The 23,903-nt window shown below is 48.4% G+C and overlaps 1 protein-coding gene across 9 annotated transcripts in view; it reads left to right on the top strand.

Moving 5' to 3' along the window:
- The window catches only part of ITPR2 (inositol 1,4,5-trisphosphate receptor type 2), a 4,412,221-nt gene that overhangs the window by 2,481,438 nt on the left and 1,906,880 nt on the right, over positions 1 to 23,903 (top strand). For all 9 annotated transcript variants that reach the window (XM_069628470.1, XM_069628469.1, XM_069628465.1 and 6 more), the window contains 3 exons: positions 13,297 to 13,473; positions 16,756 to 16,845; positions 16,935 to 17,060. In XM_069628470.1, coding sequence (XP_069484571.1) covers positions 13,297 to 13,473; positions 16,756 to 16,845; positions 16,935 to 17,060 — 393 coding nt within the window. The remainder of the gene's footprint in view (positions 1 to 13,296; positions 13,474 to 16,755; positions 16,846 to 16,934; positions 17,061 to 23,903) is intronic.

Genomic DNA, 23,903 nt, shown 5'->3' with positions numbered 1-23,903 from the left:
TATTTATCTCGTACTGCTTTAGCAGCTAAAGTCATTTTGTTTATGGCAGGCGGTTTTAGCCCTTTCAAAAAGGATTTGGCGATCGAGGAGGGAATGTGCTGCTTTGATTGATTTTTTGTTTTCTTTTTTAAGGGATTAGTGTGAGTCTGTTTGGTCGGGGCAGCACCCGAGAAAATTGTGAATAGTTCTTTAGAAGGTTGTGATTCCTTCGCTGATGGTGAGAGCAGCAGAGTATTAGGTGATGGACATACAGGAGCATACTTCTCAGTAGTGGAATGAAGTTCCCGAATAATATGTGGAAATGTAGGGAGGGTAAATTGAGTAGATGTAGCCGTATTTGTCATGGACAGTTTTGGTTTTTCTAATGGATTATGGGAAGAATCATTAGTTGGTTCCTGTTGTAATAGTACAGCAGAAGTTAACTTTGATTTTTTAGGAGAGAAGGGGGCAGGGTCATTAAATGATTTCAACTGTTGTAAATGTAGTTGTGATTGCCATCTAATTAATTTAGTAAGTTGCTTATCTTGAATTTTAAGTTTTTCATTCAAGGACTCACATAGTTTAAACAATGATGATATAGCCAGATTCATAGCGTGCAAGGTGGTTTCAATTAGTACTGTAGAAGATAGACATGCAGTAGAAGGAGGGAGTAAAGAAGGCAAGGGCATGGAAGGAGAAAGAATGGGTTTCGGTATGGTGTCAGACCGTCTGGGAGTAGGTGCTAAATATGAAGAAACAGACATATGTTTCTCGTCATCAGAGTATATGTGGGAGATTTCTGGTAGTTCGTAATTTGCTTCAAGCACCACATTAGTATCGATAAAGGATGAATTTGGACAGTGGTTAAGTTCATCTTGAACCTTAATAAACTCATCAGCCAATACTATAACCGTAGGGTTATAAGGTGTACCACACATAGAAGGAATACATGAAGCTGCAGGAGTTAATAGACCATTTGATCCAGATGTAACTAAAGGCTTGCTAATGGGCATGGATTTATCATTCTGCGGTAACTGTGTGCTCACGTCTTTTGTGGTCTGTGGATCTTTGTCGCTTATTGATTTCCCCAGATCAGTATAGTAGTCTGGCAAAGAAGCCGGTTGTATTGGGATTTCGCTATCTTTCAGTATAGTTATATCTGAAATGGAGCGCTTAGGTTTAGGCTGCATTATAGACGATGGAATATCAGATATAGCACAATTATCAGGTAATTCACTGCTACAGGGCCTTTTGTCTTTCTCCATAATGGCAAGCATCTCTTGTATATCACGAGACGCTATTTTTGCTTTAGATCTCGTGATTTTGGGAACTCGGGAAGCTGAGGTCACTTGTGGACGCGGTGTACTGCCCATTATTGTTCTTTTCTGAGAAGCTGAAGGAGGGGAAGAGGGTGGAGCTGCCGCCAGCTTGTTTGATCTAAGATAGTAAAAGCGCCGGCGCATTTAATACACCACCCAGGAGAGCATTCGAATGGCTATTTCAATTAGAAAGGATGGATTTTTTTGCCTCTTTCTTCACGAAGCAATGATATTTATCTAAATAGTCTGAGGCAGTTATACGGTTTCCAGGGAAGGGAACGCCCGACAGCTTGTGGAGCTGCCAGAGTCCGACTCTCCACCCCAAACCCTGGAAACTAGCCAGATAGATGGAAGTGTGGTTAGCAGGTGAGAGCTTGGGTTCAGACCACTCACCGCTCACAGCCAAACAGCGGCTCCAGCCCTTACTGCCTCCAGGGCTTAACGCCGCAAGGGTGGTGATGCCGGCAATGTGAGGAGTGAGGAAATCACGTGATCCGTCACGTGATGCTGGTAGGTCCCGCCTCCTCCAGGAAGCGGCCAGGCAGCAAGAGCAGCGCTCGCAGTGCTGCGTTCGTCAGAGAGTAGTTAGTCAGAGGAGCCGACGTGCACAAGACCAAACACTCCTTCCAAATGAGAAGAAACACGCCGCAAGGGTGGTGATGCCGGCAATGTGAGGAGTGAGGAAATCACGTGATCCGTCACGTGATGCTGGTAGGTCCCGCCTCCTCCAGGAAGCGGCCAGGCAGCAAGAGCAGCGCTCGCAGTGCTGCGTTCGTCAGAGAGTAGTTAGTCAGAGGAGCCGACGTGCACAAGACCAAACACTCCTTCCAAATGAGAAGAAACACCTGTGCACTATTTGAACAATTCAGTTCCTTTTTTCAAAGGGCTTTCCTAAAACAGAGACCAGGGACAAAAATAGTGCACTACCTAGACGATTTCATGGTCATAGGGCCACCAAATTCCGAGGAATGCAGCCGGGCTTTAGCAAAACTCGAGCACATGGCCGCACAGTGGGGAGTTCCCCTAGCGAGGGAAAAAACCACCAAACCAGACACAAACATAATTTTTCTGGGCATCAAAATAGATTCAGCAAAGGGACTCTGCAGAATCCCCAAAACAAAAATATCAGAACTCCTGGCAAAAATACAAAACCTGATAATGAGAGAAAAGGGGACCGTAAAGGAAATACAATCCTTGGCAGGCAGCCTCAATTTCTCATCCAAAATAATACCTCAAGGAAGGATATTTGCCAGAAGCCTGGAGTTCAAAATCAAATCATTCACCAAACCACACTTGCATATCCGGCTAGGCAGAGAGGTGAAACAAGACCTGGAAACATGGGGAAAATTCCTTGGAGATTTCAACAGGGTTTTACTTTGGCGAACGCCTCTAAATACCCGGTCAAACAGGGTCCGATACACCGACACAGCTGGGAGCAAGGGGTTTGGAGCCATACTAGACTCCGAATGGGTGGCAGGACACTGGCCCAATTCATGGCAAACAGCAGGGTGGACAAGAAACATCACCCTACTAGAAATATTCCCCATCTGGCTAACATTACAAATCTGGGGCAGGCGACTAGCGAATACGGAACTTTTGATCTGGTGCGATAACATGGCTGTAGTGGGCTCCATAAACAGAAGGTCTACAAAATGCCCTCTAGTACTAAAAGTACTACGAGCCATTACAACAGTCACACTACAAGTAAACGTTGTACTCAAAGTGAAGCACATTTTAGGGGCAGATAATAACATTGCTGATGCCTTATCTCGTTTCCAGTGGACAAGATTCCGAGAGCTAGCGCCGCACGCCCAAGAACAGATGACGCCAATACCAGCAGAATGCTGGACAATAATGGGAAGACAAGAATAACGGCATCAACGCCAACGCCAGGGAGCACAGGCCGGGATGCCCAATGAAAAACAGGCACCTCTAAAACGGGTGCCAACAACACATTGGCATCAATGCCAGCACCAGAGAGTGCAGGCCGGGATGACCAATACAAAGCAGGCACCTCTGAAACGGGTGCCAACAACACATTGGCATCAACGCCGGCGCCAGAGAGCCCAGGCCGGGATGCCCAACAAGAATCAGGCACATCAACAACGGGTGCCAACAACCTCACAGGCTTCCTAACAGAGATGGCAGAGAGGGCGGTGGCAAGCACCACTGCAACGCAGTACAGTAAGTGTTTGCAAACAGTATTTAAGGCCACAGGTGTAAACCACGTAGAACTTATAATGATTAAAGATATGGAAGTATTTTTAAACTGGGCCCGGGAACAAGGTTTCAAAAGGGAAAGACACCTGGTGGCAATTCCATACTTTATAAAAATTCGGGGCGATTCAGACCCCACCCAGAACGCCCTCATCTCTTACGCAATGAAGGGATGGGGCAGAATAGAGGGTCCACAAGTGGACACCCGCCGAGCCCTTGACTTCAGCAAACTGGTGCAGATAGCAAGCCATTTGGAAGCCATATGTTGGCACCCATACGAGATAACGTTATTTAAAACAGCTTTTTTCCTAGCCTACTTCGGGCTTTCTGGGTGGGGGAACTCATCGCTTCCAGCATCAAGGCCACAAACGGCCTGGGTGTCATGGAAATCAGGGTGAGGCAAGAGAGTGTTAACATAGAAATGCAACAGTCGAAAACGGGTGCGAAGAGAACCATCAATATTTGTTGCATCGACGAGGCAACAAACTGCCCTGTTTGTATCACCAACCTCTATTACGCGCAACGACCCAAAGTAGGGGGGAGCTTTTTAATCCACAAGGATACATCGGCCCTAAGCCGCTACCAGTTTAAAGGAGTGCTGATAAAAGCAATCAGCAGAGCAGGGTGGGATCCCAAACAATTCGGCACTCACTCCTTCAGGATAGGTGCCGCCACTGCAGCATGGCAAGGAGGTTTAGCACCGCAACTACTAAAACACATAGGGGGATGGAAGTCAGACTGTTATAAAAGATATATCAGACCACAATTGATATAGCCTTTCGCCCTAAAATTTTCTTTCTTTTCCCCTCCTCCCACCACCACAGAAACAACAGGTGAATCGAGGACCACACTATGATCAGCATGGATAGTTGGCCACTCTTTCGTTTTCAGGGCAGGCAGATGGGATGAAGAGACCAAAGAAGGGCCACCGTTCAGAAACACCATTACTTCATGGTGGGGATACAGAGGCCTACGCTGGGCTGATGTCCACGAAACACTAGCAGAACTGGTGGCATACAGGGACCCCCCAGAATTCCTGATCATCCATCTAGGGGGCAACAATCTAGTTAACACAGCTAGACGCATCCTATGCGAAGAAATCTGCTCCTCCCTAGCAAGCATTTCACACAACTGGAGGGGGACGGAAATATACTTCTCAGCCATCTTACCAAGAAAGATATGGCTAGGGGCCAACTGCTACAAATCTATAGACATTTCTAGAAGAAAACTGAACAGGACGATAGAGAGATTCTGTATGACAAGAGGACTGGGTTTCATAAAACACCCAGCCATTACACTAGGCAACCCAGACCTTTTTCTACATGACGGCACCCATCTGTCTAACCAGGGCATGGAGCATTTCTTTCGGGAAATCAATACAACGCTTGCTCACAGGGGCTGTCTCTAGGGCATACTCTTGGGGGAACACGGTCAGCCGGGAACCTGCCCGTGTGTGGCGGCACGGGTCCCAGGGGGTAACCTCAGGACCCAGTGCCCAAAAGTATGATACCATCATGATATGTGATATTTTTATTGTCATAATCCATATCTGTACAATAAAATCCTACAGCCTTTTTATTGCCAACACTTGAAACAAGTTGTGAGCCTATCATTATGGGTGAGGGTTTGGGGTTCGGCCATTACTAATGCATGCATATGTGTTCAGCAGTTTTGGGCAATGCTGCATGGGCATCCCACAAGCGAGGCAGGGTAACTGCTGTTACCATGGGCAGCTGGGAGAGGGGCAGCCCCAACCCCCGCGCCTGCTCCTCTCCTTCCCCCCAACTACGGAGACACGCAGTCTTGGCAGCACAAAAGCCACGGAAGGGTAAGGTGCGAACAGTCATCGCACCCTTCCTCCAAACAGCAAGGTGCTAAAGCAGCACAAGGAAACAACCATCAGGCAGGGCCCAGGTTCAAAGATCTGCCCCAACCAGGGGGTCAGACAGTCGGCTATCCGGCCGGGGGCTGCTACAACAGCAGCCCCCATCACATACACAACAAAGACCCAGGACCTCCCTGGGTCCTATAAATGAGAGCAGCATGCTCAGAGTAAACACAATCTGTTTGTGGACCCTGAAAGGGGACCCAAGCAAACAGGAGGTTCACTGTTTACTCAGTGTCTTCCAAATCTTCTTGCTTCTTTACCACAGAACCCACCCACCCTACAAAAGGGGAGAAGAACAAAAAGAAGTACAAGGCACTGTACGGTGCCCACAACAAGTCATGGGACACAAGAAGGCGGCACGGGTCCGAGGGGGTAACCTCAGGACCCGGTGCCCAAAAGTATGATACCATCATGATATGTGATATTGTTATTGTCATAACCCATATCTGTACAATAAAATCCTACGGGATTTGTATTGCCAACACTTGAAACAAGTTGTGAGCCTATCATTATGGGTGAGGGTTTGGGGTTCGGCCATTACCAATGCATGCATATGGGTTCAGCAGTTATTACTTTGATGTTATTTGTGTGTTGAATCTCAAAGGCCTTGAAATAAATGTATTTGTATTTTAAATATTAATACACCTGACTAGGAGTGATTTGTAAGTGTCCTTTAATCTGTGTGCTCATTGAGGTATTTCAGTCACCCTCACCCCTCCCGAGAGCTAGTCTTGACTGCGGCCAATGCTACCTTGATTGGTCTGGCTCATACACAACCCAGCAAACAGTGGGCCTCATTACACGATAGGCGGTAGCCATGGCACTATTAGCCCATGGCTACCTCCTTACCGCATTCCGGGTCCGGGTTCCCGAAATAGGGACTAACCGGGTCATTCCAACCTTGGAGGACCCGGTAAATTCCCATTCCGGGAACCATTCCCCATTCCCATTCGAGCCCCCATAGGGCTCAATGGGAATGGGGATGGAGCTAATAACGGTACTGCAATTTGCGGTACCGTTATTAGCTCTTAAGTCCCTTAACGGGTCCCTTCCATAAGGAAGGGACCTCGGAATAGGGTGTTAAGGGATTACCGGCACCGGTGCCCTTACCGGTGCCGGTAATCCCTTACCGCCTACCGCGTAATGAGGCCCAGTGACTGCTTTTTTCGAATAGAAACTACCAACAGCATATCAAAGCTCCATCTCGATCCCACTAACCAACACCACCCACACCTGCCCACCGGATCCCTCCATCCTTTTCACATACGTCAGAGCACCTGGAGACCATGAAAATGCCAGCAATATGCGGTACAAATCACAATAACATAATTTCTGATGTTTGTTAATCTGCTTAGGATCAGATGCTGTGCATATAGTCCAACATCCAGTGGTCACCGCAGAGAATTGCATCTTGTCTTTCGAGAATCGAAAGGGGACGTCGACATCCTATCCCTAACGTGACGTGTAGTGTACCCAAAATCCCTCACGTGTCGAGGTCCCTCAGATTGTTTTTTTCTGCCCAGCATACTGGTCGCCTTATGCAGAACTAGTTCAGAGAAATTGCTATTGTTTTCTTTGACCTTTGGTCATATATATATTAGAGTTATAGATATTACCCAACCGTCCCTTCCATCAATGGCCGTTTCCAGGTCAGCGCCGAAGACGGTTCCACGGTCCTTTGATGGACAGTGTTACAGTTGGCGCTGCCAACCACGTGACCGGCCCTTCTGGCCAGCCTACACCATAGGGAGAGTGGGGTCGGGGTGGACATTTCCCTTTCTGAGAATGCCTTTCCCTTTCCTCTCTCTTTGTTTCCTGGGTCTCTTTGTCACTTTCTATTTCCTCAGCTATGGAGAGGACTCCATTTAGGTTATGTCCTTCTTGTAAGGCCAATTTCCCTTGGAAGGATAAACACCATAAATGTAATTAGTGTTTGCCCTTTAATCACGACGAGACGGTTTGTGCAGCTTGCAAGCTACTGCGCCCGAAAACTTTGAGGGAGCGCCGTGTTAAGCGGTGGATGGCCTACGTAATGTCACAGGCCGAGTCAACTCTCCCGCTGCCACAACCACCGATTGTGACGAGGAGCTGAGTGACGAACAAGCCTCTGATTCAGAGGCGATTGACCTCTTGGCGGTGTACTCTCGCTGCGCGTCATCTGTCCCCAGCCCCCCTAGACAAGACTCAGGTCCTGTTATGGGGAATGTACACCCCGGCGATCAGGAGGCACACCTTTTACACTCTAAAAACACAACCCCAGTGACGTCTTCGACGAAACAGTCGAAATGATCCATAGCGCCAACCGGCACACTGATAACTTCGGGCCTGCTCGCCGACCGTCATGATCGGCAGCCCTCCCCTCAACCGCAGAAGCGTCTTGCGACTGGGCCCTCTAAATTGAAGGGCGCTGCCCCCAGTACTCAGGAATCAGTCGAGACGCATCAAAAGAAAGCGTCCACGGCCAAAAAGACCCCGGTTCTGCCAAAAGTAGTCACGCAACCAGAGGCTCGAACTTTAGATCTTCCCGATTCTGAAGTGATTACTGAAAGCATCGCCAGGATCATTTTGGCGGATTCTCAGAAACAACGGTCCAAGGATTCATCAAAACCCAAGGACAAGAACCGGGATTCGTAGAAATCCAGAGATAGGCCGAAATATTTACCGGAACCTACGGAAAGGCCCACAGACAAACAAAAGGACACGTGTCAACCATCGGAACCCCGAAAAGACTTTTCGGAAGCTCCTAAAGGGATTTCTTCGAATTAAAGAAGAAATCTCAGATGTTTGCAGACAGAAGATCCACTAGAAGAGCCCTTTTGGCCCATAGACCGCAGGACAGGCTAGAGAGGTTTGTGAAACTCTCTGAGAAATCCACACCAAGAGATCTAGGGAAGAAAATCCCCCTCTCCCTGTGGCTAAGCTGCAGAGGGTCTTTGACCCTACTCAAGATGAAGAAGAAGAGGAATATATTTATGACCTCACTGAGCAGGAGGCTCAAGATGAAGATCCCTTTGCCAACTCTGGGGAGGTTCATTTAGACCCCACTGAGGGTTGGGGAGTAGACCCAGACCCCATTGATCCTCGCCCTTGGCAGTCCCCTACTCCAACACCGGAACCTGATGCCTTGTGCTTGTACTCCCCTCCAACCATCCCCACTCGACAGGCCTCTCCGGTTGACGATCAAATGGCTTTCAACACCATGTTGAGGAAAGCAGCTGAACACTTCAACATTGCTATTCAGGAGGCCGCTCTAGAGGCTGATTTTGTGGAGCACATTTTAAAAGAAAACCACTTTCCAGCCAAGCTATTCCTCTACTAAATTCAATCAAGCGATTGGCCCCTTCTTTATTAACACCTGCACTTAATAGAGTAGTGAATCCGAGGGTAGAAAAACTTTTTCGACCCTCCCCCTATGACCCTCTCTACATCAGCGGTCATTCTACTCCAGATTCACTGGTTGTGACAACTACCAGGAAAAGAGCAGGGGTTCCCCTATCTACTGGGGAGGCACCCCCTGACAAGGAGTGTAAGAGACTTTACTCTCTAGGGGAAAAGGATCACTGTGGCGGCAGGTTACTACACTCGCATTGCAAACAATACAACTTTGTTGGCCAGCTATGCTGATGCACTATGAGCCAAGCTAGAGGAGGGCCTTCAAGAAGTCCCCGAACCCATGTGAGCCCGTCTGCTTTCAACAGTGGTAGATGGCAGGCAAGTTAACCAAAGTATGCTAACAAATACTTTGGATGCAGCAGAGACGGCTGGAAGGTCTTTGGCTCAGGGTACACTCCTGAAAAGGCACGCATGGCTAAGGAGCTCTGGTTTCAAGCCGGAAACGCAAGCTTCCCTTATAAATAAACCAGTGGAGGAAACTATTTTATTTGGAAAGGCAGTGGATGAAGCCCTCAAAACTGCAAAGAAGGAGCATGACACCCTTAAGACTCTGGATCAGATCACCCAGAGACCTTCACAACTCGTGCTCCCGTGCTATTAGCGGCGGGGGCTATGGCGGTCGCGCTAGTAGCCCCCGCGCTAATACCACCGGCGTTACCGCCGAGGTCGTGATGAAGCCCATAGACTCACATAACACTACACAACGACTACAGGCTGCAAACACCCCAGGCCCAGCCAACGGACCCACCGGGCTGAGGCCGCCAACAGCACATCACTGCTCTCTTGCACTTTTCCAGCTTCCTCCCACTAACTCACCCTCCCTTTTTCCCCTCTTTCAGAGCCGTCAGAGTGCCAGGGAACCACTCACGTGGTGACTATGTGCGGTACAAATATCCTTTAACATTAACATTGGGGGTCATTACGAGTTTGGAGGCAGCCATGGCGCTATTAGCACCATGGCTGCCTCCAAACTTCTTTTTCTTTGGGTTGTCGGAATGGGGGTTTACCGGGTCGTTCCAACCTTGGAGGACCCGGTAAATCCCCATTCTGAAAACCATTCCCCATTCCCATTCGAGCCCCATCGGGCTCAATGGGAATGAGGAAGGAGCTAATAATGGGCCTGCAAAATAGCGGGTCCGTTATTAGCTCCCTGGTCCCTTTAGCGGCTCCTGCTAAGGGCGGCTTAATGGGACCCGCTAAGGGACCTCGGAATGCACGGTAGGGGGTTAACGGCAACGGCATCCTTACTGGTGCCGTTAACCCCTTACCGCCTCACTCGTAATGAGGCCAATTGATTCAGGCCTAGTCTTGAACTCACTAAAAGTTCAATTAGCTGCTCTTTCAGCCTACACTACATCACAACAAAAGGTGTTGTGGTGGACGATACCAGTTATTAAGGCTTTCATGGAGGGAGTAAAGAGAATTCACCCTCCCATTTCTAACCCAGCTCCCGGATGGGACCTAAACGTGGTGTTGACTAGACTTATGGGGTCTCCTTTCGATCCCATGCATAAAGCAAGTCTCAAAGACCTCACCTACAAGACTGCCTTTTTAATAGCCATTACTTCCATTAGGAGAGTCAGTGAACTACAAGCGCTCTCAGTTCTAGACCCCTTTGTTACAGTTCACAGAGATAAGGTGGTTCTGCTCACTCCCCCTATGTTTGCGCCTAAATTCATTTCAAAGTTCCATGTGAACCAATCCACAGAACTACCAACGTTCTTTCAGAACCCCTCAAACATGGGAGAAAGAAGCCTGCACACACTGGATGTACGCAAAGCAGTCATGTTTTACATGGAAAGAACTCGACAACTAAGAAAAACAAACCAGTTTTTCGTTTCAGTGGCAGCAGGTAGAGAGGGAGACCTTGGGGGTCATTATGAGTTGGGCGGTAATGGATTATCGGCACCGGTAAGGAGACCGGTGCCGGTAATCCCTTACCGCGCAATTCCGAGGTCCCTTAGCGGGAACCGTAAGGAACGTGTGGTCTGACCACACGCCCCTTACGGGTCCCGCTAAGGGACCAGGGCGCTAAAAACGGGCTTGATAGTCACGAGCCCATTATTAGCACCTTCCCCATTCCGATTGAGCCCTATGGGGGCTAAAATGGGAATGTGGAAAGGTTTGTTCAATGGGGACTTACCGGTCCCTCCAGGGTCGGAATGTACCGGTAAGTCCCCATTGAACAAGACCAGTGCTGGACCCGGTACTGGAGGCAGCCATGGTTCAAATAGCGCCATGGCTACCTCCAATCTTGGAATGAGGCCCCCTGTCTCCAAATCTACTATCTCTAGGTGGATTGTCAAATGTGTGACACTCTGTTACACTCTTGCTAAGAGAGAACTGCCCTTCAAGCCTAGAGCGCATTCTACTCGAGGCACTGGGGCTTCCATAGCATTCATTGCAAATGTTCCCCTAGAATCCATTTGCAAAGCGGCAACCTGGAGTTCTGTATACCATTACAAAACACCATTGCCTAGACACTCATTCTAGGTCTGATTCTCAGGTGGGACAATCAGTACTAAGACATCTTTTCACTACTGTTCCTTCTCACATCCCACCTCCAACTCTGCTAGCTAGTCTATGCACAGCATGTGATTCTAAGCAGATTAACAAGCATCAGAAGACATGCATTAATTACCGTAAAAGCATTTCTGATTATTGTATCTGCTTAGATTCACATGCGCCCACTCTTCCTCCCCGCTCGGATGGAAGGAACATAGACGTCTTACTACTTTCTCTCTTTTCTGTACTCAATCACGATAGTCTTAGGCTCCCTCACGACAGAAAAAATACAATCAGAGGCACCTCGACGCGTGAGGGATTTTGGGTACACTACACGTCACGTTAGGGATAGTGTTACAGGCATTCCCATGTTGACGTCCCCTTTCAATTCTCGAAAGACAAGATGCAATACTCCACAGTGACCACTGGATTTCGGACTATATGCACAGCATGTGAATCTACCCAGATACAATCATCAGAAATGCTTTTACGGTAAGTAATGCATGTCATGTCCTTACTTCTGGTGGGTTGCAGGCCTCTGGAGATGCTGAGTTTCTTAGTGAGATAGCTTGGGGACTTCAGGGTGACAGCTTTTATAGATGATGTAACAGGATTTGAAGATGATACAGGCTTGCAGCGGGAGACAGAGCAGTTCAATGAGGATCGGGCTGATGTGGTCCAATTTGCGGAGTCCTTTGATGAGCCGTGCTGCTGTCATGCAGCACACAACTCTGGGGTGCCTGGGTATTCGCCAAAAGTCCTTCCAATGGGGCAGTGCCACCATCCGGCTGGGAGAGGTCGAAGGGGTGGACAGCACATCTGACGTTTTCTGGGATGAAGGGCTTGATCCTCCACAGGAGAGAAAGCTGGTACTAAGCCGTTTGTGCCTTCCTTGATATGTGCTATTTGAAGGTGAGATGTCTGTTGATGTCGAACCCAAGGGACCTGGTGCAGGTGGCCAGCTGGGGTGCAACGCCCTCGAGTTTCATAGCAGAGATCCAGGTCTGGATGTAAGGGTGTTTGGTGTTGTTGATCAGCACTGGGAATTCAGTCTTGGAGGGGTTGATTTTTATGTAAGTACTGGACATCCAGGACTGGATCAATGCGAGGCAGACCTTGAGCCTATGGATGTCTTCGATGGAGGATATCTTGAGGTAGATCTGCGTGTCATTTTTTTATTGGTGGATGTGGAGTTTTGTGGAGTGAGGAGGGTTCAGAGCAGTTCTATGTAAATATTGAAGATCACAGGGGACAGGCTGGATCTTTGCAGGACTCTGCAGGTGATGGATAGAGTTGGTGATCGAGAGGAATCCATTTATATGAACTATTGGTGATTAGCAAGGTAGGGTTTGAACCGGCTGAGGACAATCTCGCTGATTCACATGCGATAATGTAGCTTGTCAGTGAGTGGCTGGTGGTATACTGTGTCAGATACTGCTGAGGGGTCAAGGAGAACCAGGAGGCAAGGATAGATATCATAGATGAGGAATCTGTGGGAGGAACATCCATCAGAAAGAACATTGCCGAGCAGAAAGTAAACTGCCCTTCCCCCCTTTTTCAGGGCCTGGCATTACCCACTCAGCACGAAGATAGCCAATCACTCATAGTTGTGTATTTATTGTAACTACTGAATGGACTACTAGCTAGCAAAGTGTATGCAGCATGGGACAGTGCCTCTGTGTTTCTTGGATGTGCTCCAATTCTTTCCCTCAAAGTATTGTACATAGGTTGAACAACTGTGTTAAAGGGTGAGACCCAAGTGGACTTGCATGGTAGCAGACACAAATATGGAGTTACCTTTTTCTTTTAAAAAAACCTGCACTGAAAGTATTGGGGCACCACTGTGTTGTGTTAGTTCTTTGCCTTCAAAACATAACTTTGTGTCAACCATACGTGGGGAAATGTACAAAGAAAAGGGAAGATTACTCCATGTGATATGTTGTGTGGCTGTTGTATATGTACACCTATAATAGTTTACAAATGTTGTGTTTGTAGGTGCAGCTGTTAGTTTCCAATCAGGATGTAGACAATTACAAGCAAATCAAGGCTGACCTGGATCAGCTGCGACTGACGGTAGAAAAGTCTGAACTTTGGGTTGAAAAGAGCTCAAACTACGAGAGTGAAGAGATGGGCGAAAGTCAAACCAAAGAGGGCAAAGAGCAAATGAATGAGGTACGTTGTTTTGACTTGATCTGTTTAGACATGGCAGATACTACATGGAGACATATTTATTTGAAAGACGTGTATGAATATCCAGTATTGTGCTGCAATGTGGATATTTGAGTACTAACTTGTATGTACAGTTTCACTTTTATTGGTCTAATTATCAAGGGGTCCCTAGACCTCCCCACGGAAGGGCTCCACTAGGGCTTTAAATCTGGCCTTGAAATACGGCTGTGTATGGGGTCACTGACCATTAGCAGTTCACTGATCTCTGGAGAGGGATGATGGAATGAAAAACAAGATTTATGATTAAACTGCTTTTCCACCTTTCTGTTCTAAGGGACTATGGGGTGACATGTTAACATTTTTATGAGCAGTAAATTGGAGATCATGTTGTTTAGTTTTTGTGGTGTGAGCTGTAATAGTGATAGCTGGAATACTACTCCTCTAATGCTTTGGTGGAGGGGTCAGAGTCCTTCATGTTAAACACATATCGCTGCAGTGGGTACATTTCCTCTGAGGCGCAATTCCTCATCCCAATACTTATTCATGAAGGAAAGCCTTGCTTGGCCAAAATGCTTTTCCAAACAGTCCTCCTTTTCCTGTATTATCTTCCACACTCCTGCCCAGTGTATAAAGCACCTGACCAATCCCAGAATCCTCCTGTTTTGCTTTCTGTCCTTCCGGACTGTGATCTTTGGAGAGGCCTGCTGGGCTGGTCTCGATGTTCCCGAAGTTGTGACCCTGCTGCTGGGGTTTGTGCATCTAAAAGCTGCTTGTTTTTCCCCTTCAGCTCCTGCCAGGCTGGGACTTCGAAGGGAGTGGACATCCATGGGGCTGTAAAGTAGGTGGGTCATCTCTCTGAGTTATAGCTAGAGTGTCCAGTCCTACAGAGGGATGTGGATAGCTTGGACAGAGTGCATAGAGTGGGGCCGTTGAGAAGAGAACCGGAAACTAGGCCAAGAGATGTCTTGGCGCCCCTACATGACTATACTCAAAAGGAAAGGATCTTACTGGCAGCAAGGACAGTGAAACAGTTAACATATAATGGTTCATAGCTACAACTTTTTCAGGATCTGTCCCAAATAACGTTGCTTAAAAGGAGGAAAATGGTCCCTGTTGTGAGGTTTCTTTGTGAAAAAGACACTAGATATCGTTGGACATTTCCTTTTGGCTTGGTATTTGAGTGGGAGCGCCAGCAACACTGCGTCTCATCCTGCAATGAAGGTGCGAGTATACTTGGGCTAGAGGAAGAAAACGAAGGACCTACTGAGCCCACAGGGAAAAGACAGGATAAGAAGACGACTTGGGAATTGTTCACAGTAAAGCAGAGAAACTTTAAGAGGATGCTGAAGGACTCCACAGCTACCTAAAGGAGGTCATATGATCCTGAGAATGTTTCATAAATTAGCCCAGGGAGGTCAATTGTTTTAGTATTGTAGGTGTTGGGGGATGAGTAAGGTGGTATTTTGGATCTCTAAATGGGCTTGAGAGAGTCTGCACTTGGTAGGGGCTAGAGGCCAGTTGAGTCCACCCAGTGAGGGGGGAGGGGATGGGAAGGGAGGGACAGTTGCGGGAAGGGAGCGGGGGAGAGAAAGGGGGTCCCACACAAGAATCCAATGTGTTTACAAATAGCTTCATGTACAGCACAGAAAATGGCTAAAACCTTTAATATAAGCATTATTTCACTGAACATCAACGGGCTGAACTCCCCCCTGAAAAGGAAGAACTTAGAAAGATTTTTACAAAGGGAAAACCCAGACCTCCTGACTCTACAAGAAACACGTGCAAGTGAGTGAGAAACACAAAATTAGATTTAGGGGTATCGACAGCTATTTCAGTCCAATGTGGGGAAGAGAAAAGGAGGCGTGCTAATAACCTTACAGAATAATCTGGATATTACAGTAGCCGAATGGGAGAAAGATACCAAAGGTAGATATCTGGCAGTGGTTCTACAGGGGAAGGGAGAACTATATATGATAACTACCATCTATTGGCCTAATTCTGGGCAAGACTGGTTCATACAGCAGATGTTGAATAAATTGGAAAGGTTTGCGAAGAGACAAATTATTTTATCAGGTGATTTCACTATAGCATGGGACCCGGGGGTGGACAGAAGCACGGGAAGGGAGGGCACCCAGGATAAACCCACGAGAGAATTGTGTGAGAAATTAGACAGGCTCTCACTGGCGCATGCCTGGAGAGAAAAGAGCGGAGACACTAGAGGGTATACATTCTTTCTCATGTCCATAGGACTGCCTCTAGGATAGATTATATGTGCGTATCCCAGAGTTTGCTGGGCATAGTTGTAGAGTTTGAGGTGGGTGCAGTAGCACTATCGGACCACTCCCTGTAACTTTGAAAGTGACGAGAAAAGACCAATCCCCTGGGTTGTGGAAATGGAGATACCCTACTCATATATTTAAAGACGAAATACTGAGGGAGGAAATAAGAGTGGGTAAAGAGGAATTTTTCCAAGACAATAGGCTGGAAGATACCAAACAAAACATGAGGTGTGATGCATTTAATCCTACAATTAGAGGGAAGATTATCGCTGTGAAAGCCCGAAGAGATAAAGAGAGGAGACTCTTGGAAAGAGAGTTGGAGGAAAAATTGAAATTGGTCATGTCTAAAATGGGGGTTGGAGGTAGGGGCGAAACTCAAAGAGAAAACAGGGCCATAAGGGGGCAATTGGAAATTTTGCAAACAAGGTCAGCAGAATGTGCACTTCTGTATCTTAAACAGACATACTATGTAAAGGCAAACAAGGTGGATAGTTTGCTAGCTGGATTGTTAAGGAGGGAAAAGAAAGCTAGAACCATAACGTGAATTACATTAAAAGGGGGGGAAGGGAGAGCTCAGAGTTGACGGAGATAACCTGGGAATTTTCTGCATATTATACAGATTTATATAAATCAGATAATCCCCTAGAGCAGAGGCAAAAAGTATATTTGGAGAGATGTGATCTCCCAGTTGTTTCAGAGCAAAATGAACTCGACTTAGACCAAGATTTTACGATAGAAGAGGTCCGTAGGGCCAAAGCGTCACTGCCAATAAACAAATCTCCAGGGCCGGAGTGATTTACGGCTGACTTTATAAAACATTTAGGGAACAGTTAATTCCCCACTTGGTTCAGATGTTGAATGATTTTGAATGTTGACCAAGTAAAGGTTTGGGCAATTGACATCATACCAGCTGTTATTCCGAACATATACTCTATTTAAGTAATAGAAAATGCGCTAAGCCACATTGCAATGTAACATCTGTCGACATGTGTGTGTTACCTTTCAGGAGCCAGGTATTCTTAGCGCACTGCAAGATGGATGCAAAACGCCTCAGATTGATAGCAACAAAGGAAACAACTACAAGATTGTTAAAGAGGTTTGGACACCTGCGTCTTGTGCCTCAACATTCCAATTGCTGCTTGGATAATTTATTTCTTTTGACCATTGTATTTTTGTTTTTTTCAGATATTGGTCCGGCTCAGTAAACTCTCTGTACAGAATAAGAAAGGTCGTAATCAACAGCAGCGATTGCTGAAGAACATGGGCGCACACTCAGTGGTCCTGGACCTTCTTGTGATACCCTTTGAAAAGGTAGTACTTCTAGCTGCATTTCATGAATCATGACTCTTATACACAGCACCTCTGACCAACATAGTTTTTAACAATAACGAGCTAGTATCTGTTGCCAAAGAAGAATGTTTATCACTTGCAAAGAAGTGACGTGCTAAGAGAAAGGTCCCGGCAGGTACTTTGATTGAGCCCTAGCCACACCCCCTTCGGAATGTGAATGGGTCCATTTGGTAACCACATAAAAGATAGACCTATCGCCCTCTCTTCTCATCCTCCCGCTTTATATGAGTGGTGGAGAGAATACCTTGGAAGCAGGAGGTGCTCAGTTTTGGGCCCTCTCATCCATGGCCTGGTGGAACAGTTTTTAGTCAGATAGTTGTGCTTTATCATGGAGCACCCCAAGGGTTGCGGTAGATAATTAGTTTTGTCCCTGCTTATCAATACATTTGAATATACAACTGGCCCAGACAGGAATTCATTGATTGTATTTATTTACCTTAGACATAAGTCATATGTGATTTTTTTTAAATTTAAACAATGGATATGCACCATGGTGAATTACCTAGAATTTTCCCAATGAAGTGTGGAATCTGTAGTTCTTAAATGGGACTACATTGAAGGAGGTAAAACACAGGCTCCCCTCACTCTCAAAAATGTAAAATCCAGTGGTGGAAAAAATGTACAGGACTTGTGGGAGGAGGATAAACCATCTCCTATTTGTCTTTTATTTTTGTAAACATGTTTATTTTGAACCAGCACATAGGTGACAATAAAATCAGCAGATAATACACAAAGCATTACCTCGGGATCAAATTACGAGCCCTCCCCACACCTCTCCCCCCTCCCTCCTGGATCAGGTTAAATCACGATCCGGTTGAGCGTGGGTCGGTGCCAGCCGTTCGGAGTCTGACTGAAGGGCCCTTGCGATCAGCTGCAGTTTGTGGGTTAGTGCCGGGAAGTACTGGTCATAGTCCAGGACCGGCACCCAAATGTTCGAAAAGCGGTGGAGTAAGCCAGCTTTGGCCACAGTGATTTTCTCTGCTATTAGGATGTCCCAGAGTTTTAGCCACCAAAGAATCATCAGCAGGCCTTTCGAAGTGCGCGCTACATTGCAGCCAGCAAGAGTTGCGTGATACGGGCAGCCCTCCTGCCGGTTCTCAGGTAGGTGCCTGGGATTGGGGCTCCCAGGAGGATGGGTTCAGGCTCAAGCGGGATCACCGTCTGAGTAATGTCTTTTATTGTAGTGATACATTGGGCCCAGAACTCCTTCTTGGGCATGTCCACCACATGTGGAAGTAAGACCCCGGGAGCCCACAGAGGCTCCAACATAAGGGGTCCAAGGCTCGATGAAAGTGGTGCATGCGGAGCAGCGGGTAATACCATCGTAGGAGCAACTTGTGAGCGCACCCCCTCGTTGGTTATGCAAAAGTAGGAATAGCACATCCTTGACCAGATATCTACCCAGGTCTGGTCCTCTATGGGGTGCCCCTCACTGTGACATATAGGGGGCCCTAGCAGTGATAGGGTCTGTCTGCAATAACTTGTAAAGAGTATAGATTTTCCCTCATGATGGTAGGTCTTTCACTGTGAGTTCAAGGGGACTGGGGACGCGCACTGCTGCTGATCGGGTCAGCGTATGGGAGCACCAGTGTCAGAGTTGCGAATAGGTGAATCTATCTGTTTCCGCCAGTTGAAAGGCTGCTTTGTATTGCTCGAAGGAGCGCGGCTGGCCCTCCACAAAGAGTTGACCCAGGGTTTCGAGGCCACCCACCACCCAGTTCCTAAAATTCGAGGGGTAGGATCCCGTTAAAAAGGCCGGGTTGTGAAAAACTGGGGAGGAGGGGCCCAGACCCTTCGGGATGCCCTTATGTTTGAGAGCCCAGTCCCACGTTTTCAAGGTATGTTTAGAGGAAGACAGAATTCTTGGCCAAGTCCGGCGCAGGGGGGGGGGGATATATGGGAGGAAACGCAGGGGGAGGGGCAGTCAAGACTGTTCTATCTCTACCCATTTTGGGCGTCCCGAGGCAATGACCCAAGCCTGAAGGTGGGCAAGCTGTGCTGCTACCTAATATTTCCGAAGGTCAGGGACCCCCAATCCCGAGTCTGGAACTGCCCATCATGGACCTTTGGGGATTCGCGACTTCCAACCTCTCCAAATGAACTTTAAGATTTTCCTATGCAGGCACCTCAGCGGAGGCAGAGGGATTGTGGTGGGAAGGGATGAGCAAGCGTAGAGGAACTGTGGAAGGAGATTCATTTTGCAGGCGGTGATACGGCCAAGAAGTAAAATCTCCTGTGAGAGCCAGCAGGTGAGATCCCTCTGCAGCTTCTTGAAAAGTGGTGGGAAGTTCGCTTGGTAAACATCTCCTGGATTGGCAGGGATTCTGGACCCCTAGATAGGGAATGGCCTTTTCACTCCATTGAATCGGGCATAGCATTTTCAGGGATTCCCGCTCCCCCAACCTAAACCCAACCCCCTGGGCCACTGACTTCCCGAAAATTAATGGTGAAGCTTGCTACATTCCTAAATTTACCAATCTCAGCAAGGGCAGGCTTCAGTGAGGCAGAGATATCCGTAGAGAGATAATAGCACGTCATCAGCATAAAGTGCGATCTTGTGCTGGGAAGGGCCCACTTGCAGGCCTTTAATCTGTGAATTTAGATGGATGCCTTGGGCGAGAGGTTCCATGGCCAAGGCAAATAGCAGGGGGGACAGAGGGCATCCCTGTCTGATTCCACAGGTCAAAGGGATTGGGTCAGATAGGAGGCCATTGACTCTAAGGAGGGTCCCTCAGGACTGAGAGTTAGCTAGGAAGAGCCTTTGGAAGGTTGGCCCAAAGTGGAAGGATTCAAGGGAGAGTCACAGAAATGCCCATTCCATTTTATCAAACGATTTGGTGGCGTCCAGGGCCAGCAACGCAAGCTTCAGCAAATCCTGATTCGCAACATCTATTAGGTTCAGGACTCTACGAATGTTGTCTCCAGTCGACCTGTGCAGTATAAAACTCGTCTGATCTGGGTTTATTTATCGGGTAGGGTGCCAGCCAAGCCATTTGACAAGATTTGTGAATATATGTTAGCGTTGAGGTTTAGGAGTGAGATAGGCCTGTTTGAGCCATTATCCCTAGGGTCTTTCCCTGGTTTAAGGATGAGGACTGTAATAGACTCCTGCATAGAGGGGGTGGTGGTTTCTGAAGTAGCAAGAGGGTTGTCAGGGGAGCTATAAATTGGGGTGGAAAGTTTTATAAAACCGTGTTGTATACCCGTCTGGCCCCAGGGCTCTGGATTTGAGACTCTTGATAGCCGCCTCTGCCTTCTCACCTGAGATAGGGGACTCGAGGCTTTCCCTCACAGAGTCCTTGAGGCGGGGGAGAGCAGCACCTCACAGATAGTCCAATTGTTCATCAATATTCCTCTGGAATGCCAACATTGTTTCTCAGAGGTGAGCGACTGCGAGTCGTAGCTTGTCCTGTTCTGCAAATTGGACTTTGCCTTGGGTGTCACAGAGGCCCAGAAAAAAGTTCTGTTTCTTCGCTTTGGCGAGTTTGTCAACAAATAGTTTATTTTCATTATTGCTTTTGGCATAGTACCCTTGCCTGGTTTTAGCTAGCAGCTGTGCAGTGTCCTCTGCGTAATGTGGCTCCAAGTTCTTTCGCGCAGCCTACAAGTTCTGATGGGATTTCAGGGACCAGCCCTTGCGTTTGCAGACGGCCTCACCTTCATAAACCTTGTTCTCTAGGTCCATGCGGGTTTGACGCCTGTGTTTGTCAAAGTCTGCTCCCTGGGCGATCATTTCTCCCCGGACCACAGCTTTCATAGCATTGCAGGTGTTAGCCGGGGACGTGTCCTCGTTCAGGTTTTCCCTGAAGAAGTTCTTGATCGTCTTAGCTATGGAGTCTCTTAATGACATGTCGTTGAGGACGGGGTCGTACAGGTTCCATCGGCGTCGGGCAGGAGGGTCAGGGTCATGGGCCTGGAGCGTCAGGGCAACTGGTGGATGATAGGAGAGCACCCTGGGGCCAATGATGACATCGTCAACGAAGTTAAGGACTTTAGAGGGGGGGGCAGCAGGAGGTCGAACCGGGAGAAGGTTCTGTGGACGTATGAATAGAAGGAGTAGTCCCTTTCATTGGGACTGAGCACTCTCCACGTGTCCACTACATCTAGGGCCTGAAATAGGTAGAGGAGACCTGCCACCAGTTTAGTGTCCCTGTGGATCGGAGGATGCAATCTGTCCTTAAGTGGATTGGGGACCCTGTTGAAGTCCCCACAGATGACGGTTTGGCCCTCGACAAATGGGAGGAGAGATGCTTCCAAGTCTCTATAGAACCCCTCCAGTTTGTCATTTGGGGCATATACTGAGATGAGGGAGTAAAGCTATCCGAGGATAAGGCATTTGACCGCCATAAAGCGGCCTTCTAGGCAACACAGTCTCCAGAATGTGTGTTCTAATTCCTCTTGCGAAGAGAATTGCAGTGCCCCCTTTCTTAGTTCCGTTAAGAAACAAGAAATTGTAGAGGGAAAAATCTGCTGCAAAGGCGGGTAAAGTCCGCTGGGATTAGGTGATTCTCCTGCAGAAAAACCACAGAGGATTCCCCATCTTGCAAACGTTGTAGAATGGATTTCCTTTTAGGTGGGGAATTTAAACCTCTGACATTTAGCACGACAAATTTCAGTTTCTGATGTGGAGGGGGTGTGTTCTGGGATTCCATGGGTTCCAGGAGTGGGGGCTGGGTAAAGCAAAGCTCTGTCATTGTTCGGAGGCTTGAACAAAGTGAGGTCATCATGTGGCTGGGGTTTTAACACTGACCTCCAACGGGAGGACACGGTACTTAACATGAGCCTCCAACGGGAGGTCGAGACCTTAACCTGGGGAGCCGGTATCTTTTTATCAGGCATTCCCCCTAGCCAACAGGGCTAAAACAGTCATCAGTAAAGGTCGAGTTCCACTCCAAGGGAATTTCGTTGGCATACACCTTTAAGTTGGGCATGGGCCGAGTGAGGCCCGCACCATCGCTCTTGTCGCGCGAGGCTCCAGTGTCGCTTATTTTCCATTGCTTGGGGGAGATTTGCCTGGGTCACTAGCAGCGTGATCCGAAGTGCGATCTTTCGCTCCCCCTGGGGAGTCGGGCGTAGGATCGTCGTGGCATCATCAAGGTGGCTTATTCTATGAAGAGTTCATTTGTAAGAGAACTGCAGGGCCGTTGGCAACAACCAACGGTATCAGATTTGACGGTCTTGGAGGAAAGGCGCAAGAGGCTGAGGGCCCTTCTTTTCTGTAGCGTCAGGAGGGAGAGGTCTTGGCAGATTTGGAGCGGGCAGCCTTGGAAGGTTAGCTCATCTCGGGATCACCCTATTGCAGAAATGGCTTCTTTGGTGGTGTAAAAATGCACCCTTGTTATTACGTCTGTGGGGGTCCGATTCCACTCCCCCTCGAGGGTGCAGCCTGTGCGTGCGATCTAGAATGAGTTGTTACTTATCTAGGTGCGGGAATAATGATTGGAAAAAGTCACCCACATATTCCGCCAGTTCTTTATCGGGTACCGGGGAAGGAACCCCTCGTATTCGTAGGTTGTTGCGGCGGGCCCTGTTTCCAAGGTCCTCCAGCTTGAATTCAAGCATCTTGCTTCATCAAGTAGAGCCTGGATCGAGCGTTGTACCTCCACAAGGGTTGCAGTATGTTCCTAGGTCAAGTCCTCCACCTCTCCCAGCGTCTTTTCCGCGTCCGTGACCCTCTGGTCCGTCCACTCTAGTTTAGTAGTGAGCCCGGACATGCATGACCTGAATTCCGCCTTAATGCCAGACATGAAGTTTTGAAGGTCTTCTTGGTCGCCAGCGTCCCTCTGTCCTAAGAGCTTTTGAGGCGCAAGTTTTGGAGGCTCTGACTTTTGCCTCTTGTCCGCCAAAAGCAGCATGGTGGCAATGTCAGGGTTCTTGGGGAGTTTGAGATGCTTAGCCATCCTTCCGGACACCACTCAGGGGACTCCTGTGCGACCTTGGGGGTAGAGCAGCTGAAAAAGAAGGGGGGATCCACTGATGTCTGGTGCATCAGCGGGAAGGGGAGGGGCTGCCAGGTCCTGCTTAACACTTCGTAGGGGTTAGGGCCCCTGTGCGTAATTTGGGAGTCTGGATGGAGGATTCTTGGGCGCTTCCAGAGTTTGGACCGGTCGGATGGTCCCCTCTAGGGACTTTGCTGAGTTGGGCCCCAAGGTAGTGGGGGACCAGGCTGGAGGAGCAAAGAGACAGGGCCGGTCTTTATGGGCACCAATTCACATCCAGGGGAGCCAGTCAGACGTTATTTCTGGATCAGGGGCCAAGGAACACAAGTAGAGGCTGGGAGATGTGGAGCGGGGCAGAGCCGTAGGCCAGGGTGTAGTGGCAGTTGCTAGGCTGGGTGCGGCCAAGGTTGAGGCCGAGGCTGGCAGAGCACAGCGACAGAGGGCATATCTCTCAACTCACACGCATTCGGCGGGTGTCACCCGCCTTGTAAAGGGCGGACTCACCCGCCAAGGCTTCTGCACGCCCATTCATTCCAATGGGCGTCTCACCCGCCAAAAACAAAATCGGGCGATTTCACCCGCCTTTTCGACACAAATGGTTGAGGGCTATGCAGAGGGTATTGTTGAGCTAGGGGGGCGAGCCCCTTAGGAACTGCTCTGCTGCTGAAGTGTCCCCCTCCAAATCAGGCCACCAGTGGGGAACGAAGTCGGGATAGGGATTAAGAGGGACCCCTCATATAGGGCCCTGGGGGGGTCCCAGCGGTCACATGGAGGCAGAGGCAAGCTGGAGGAATGGAGGTTCGCCCTCTGGGAGAGTCGACAATAATGGAGACCCCTCATACAAATGGGGCAGGGAGGGCAGCCA

This window comes from Ambystoma mexicanum, chromosome 12, assembly GCF_040938575.1.
Source record: "Ambystoma mexicanum isolate Mex_15411 chromosome 12, UKY_AmexF1_1, whole genome shotgun sequence".
NCBI lineage: Eukaryota > Metazoa > Chordata > Amphibia > Caudata > Ambystomatidae > Ambystoma > Ambystoma mexicanum.
Note: the sequence above shows the minus strand (reverse complement) of the source record. Positions and strands in the feature narration are given on the sequence as shown.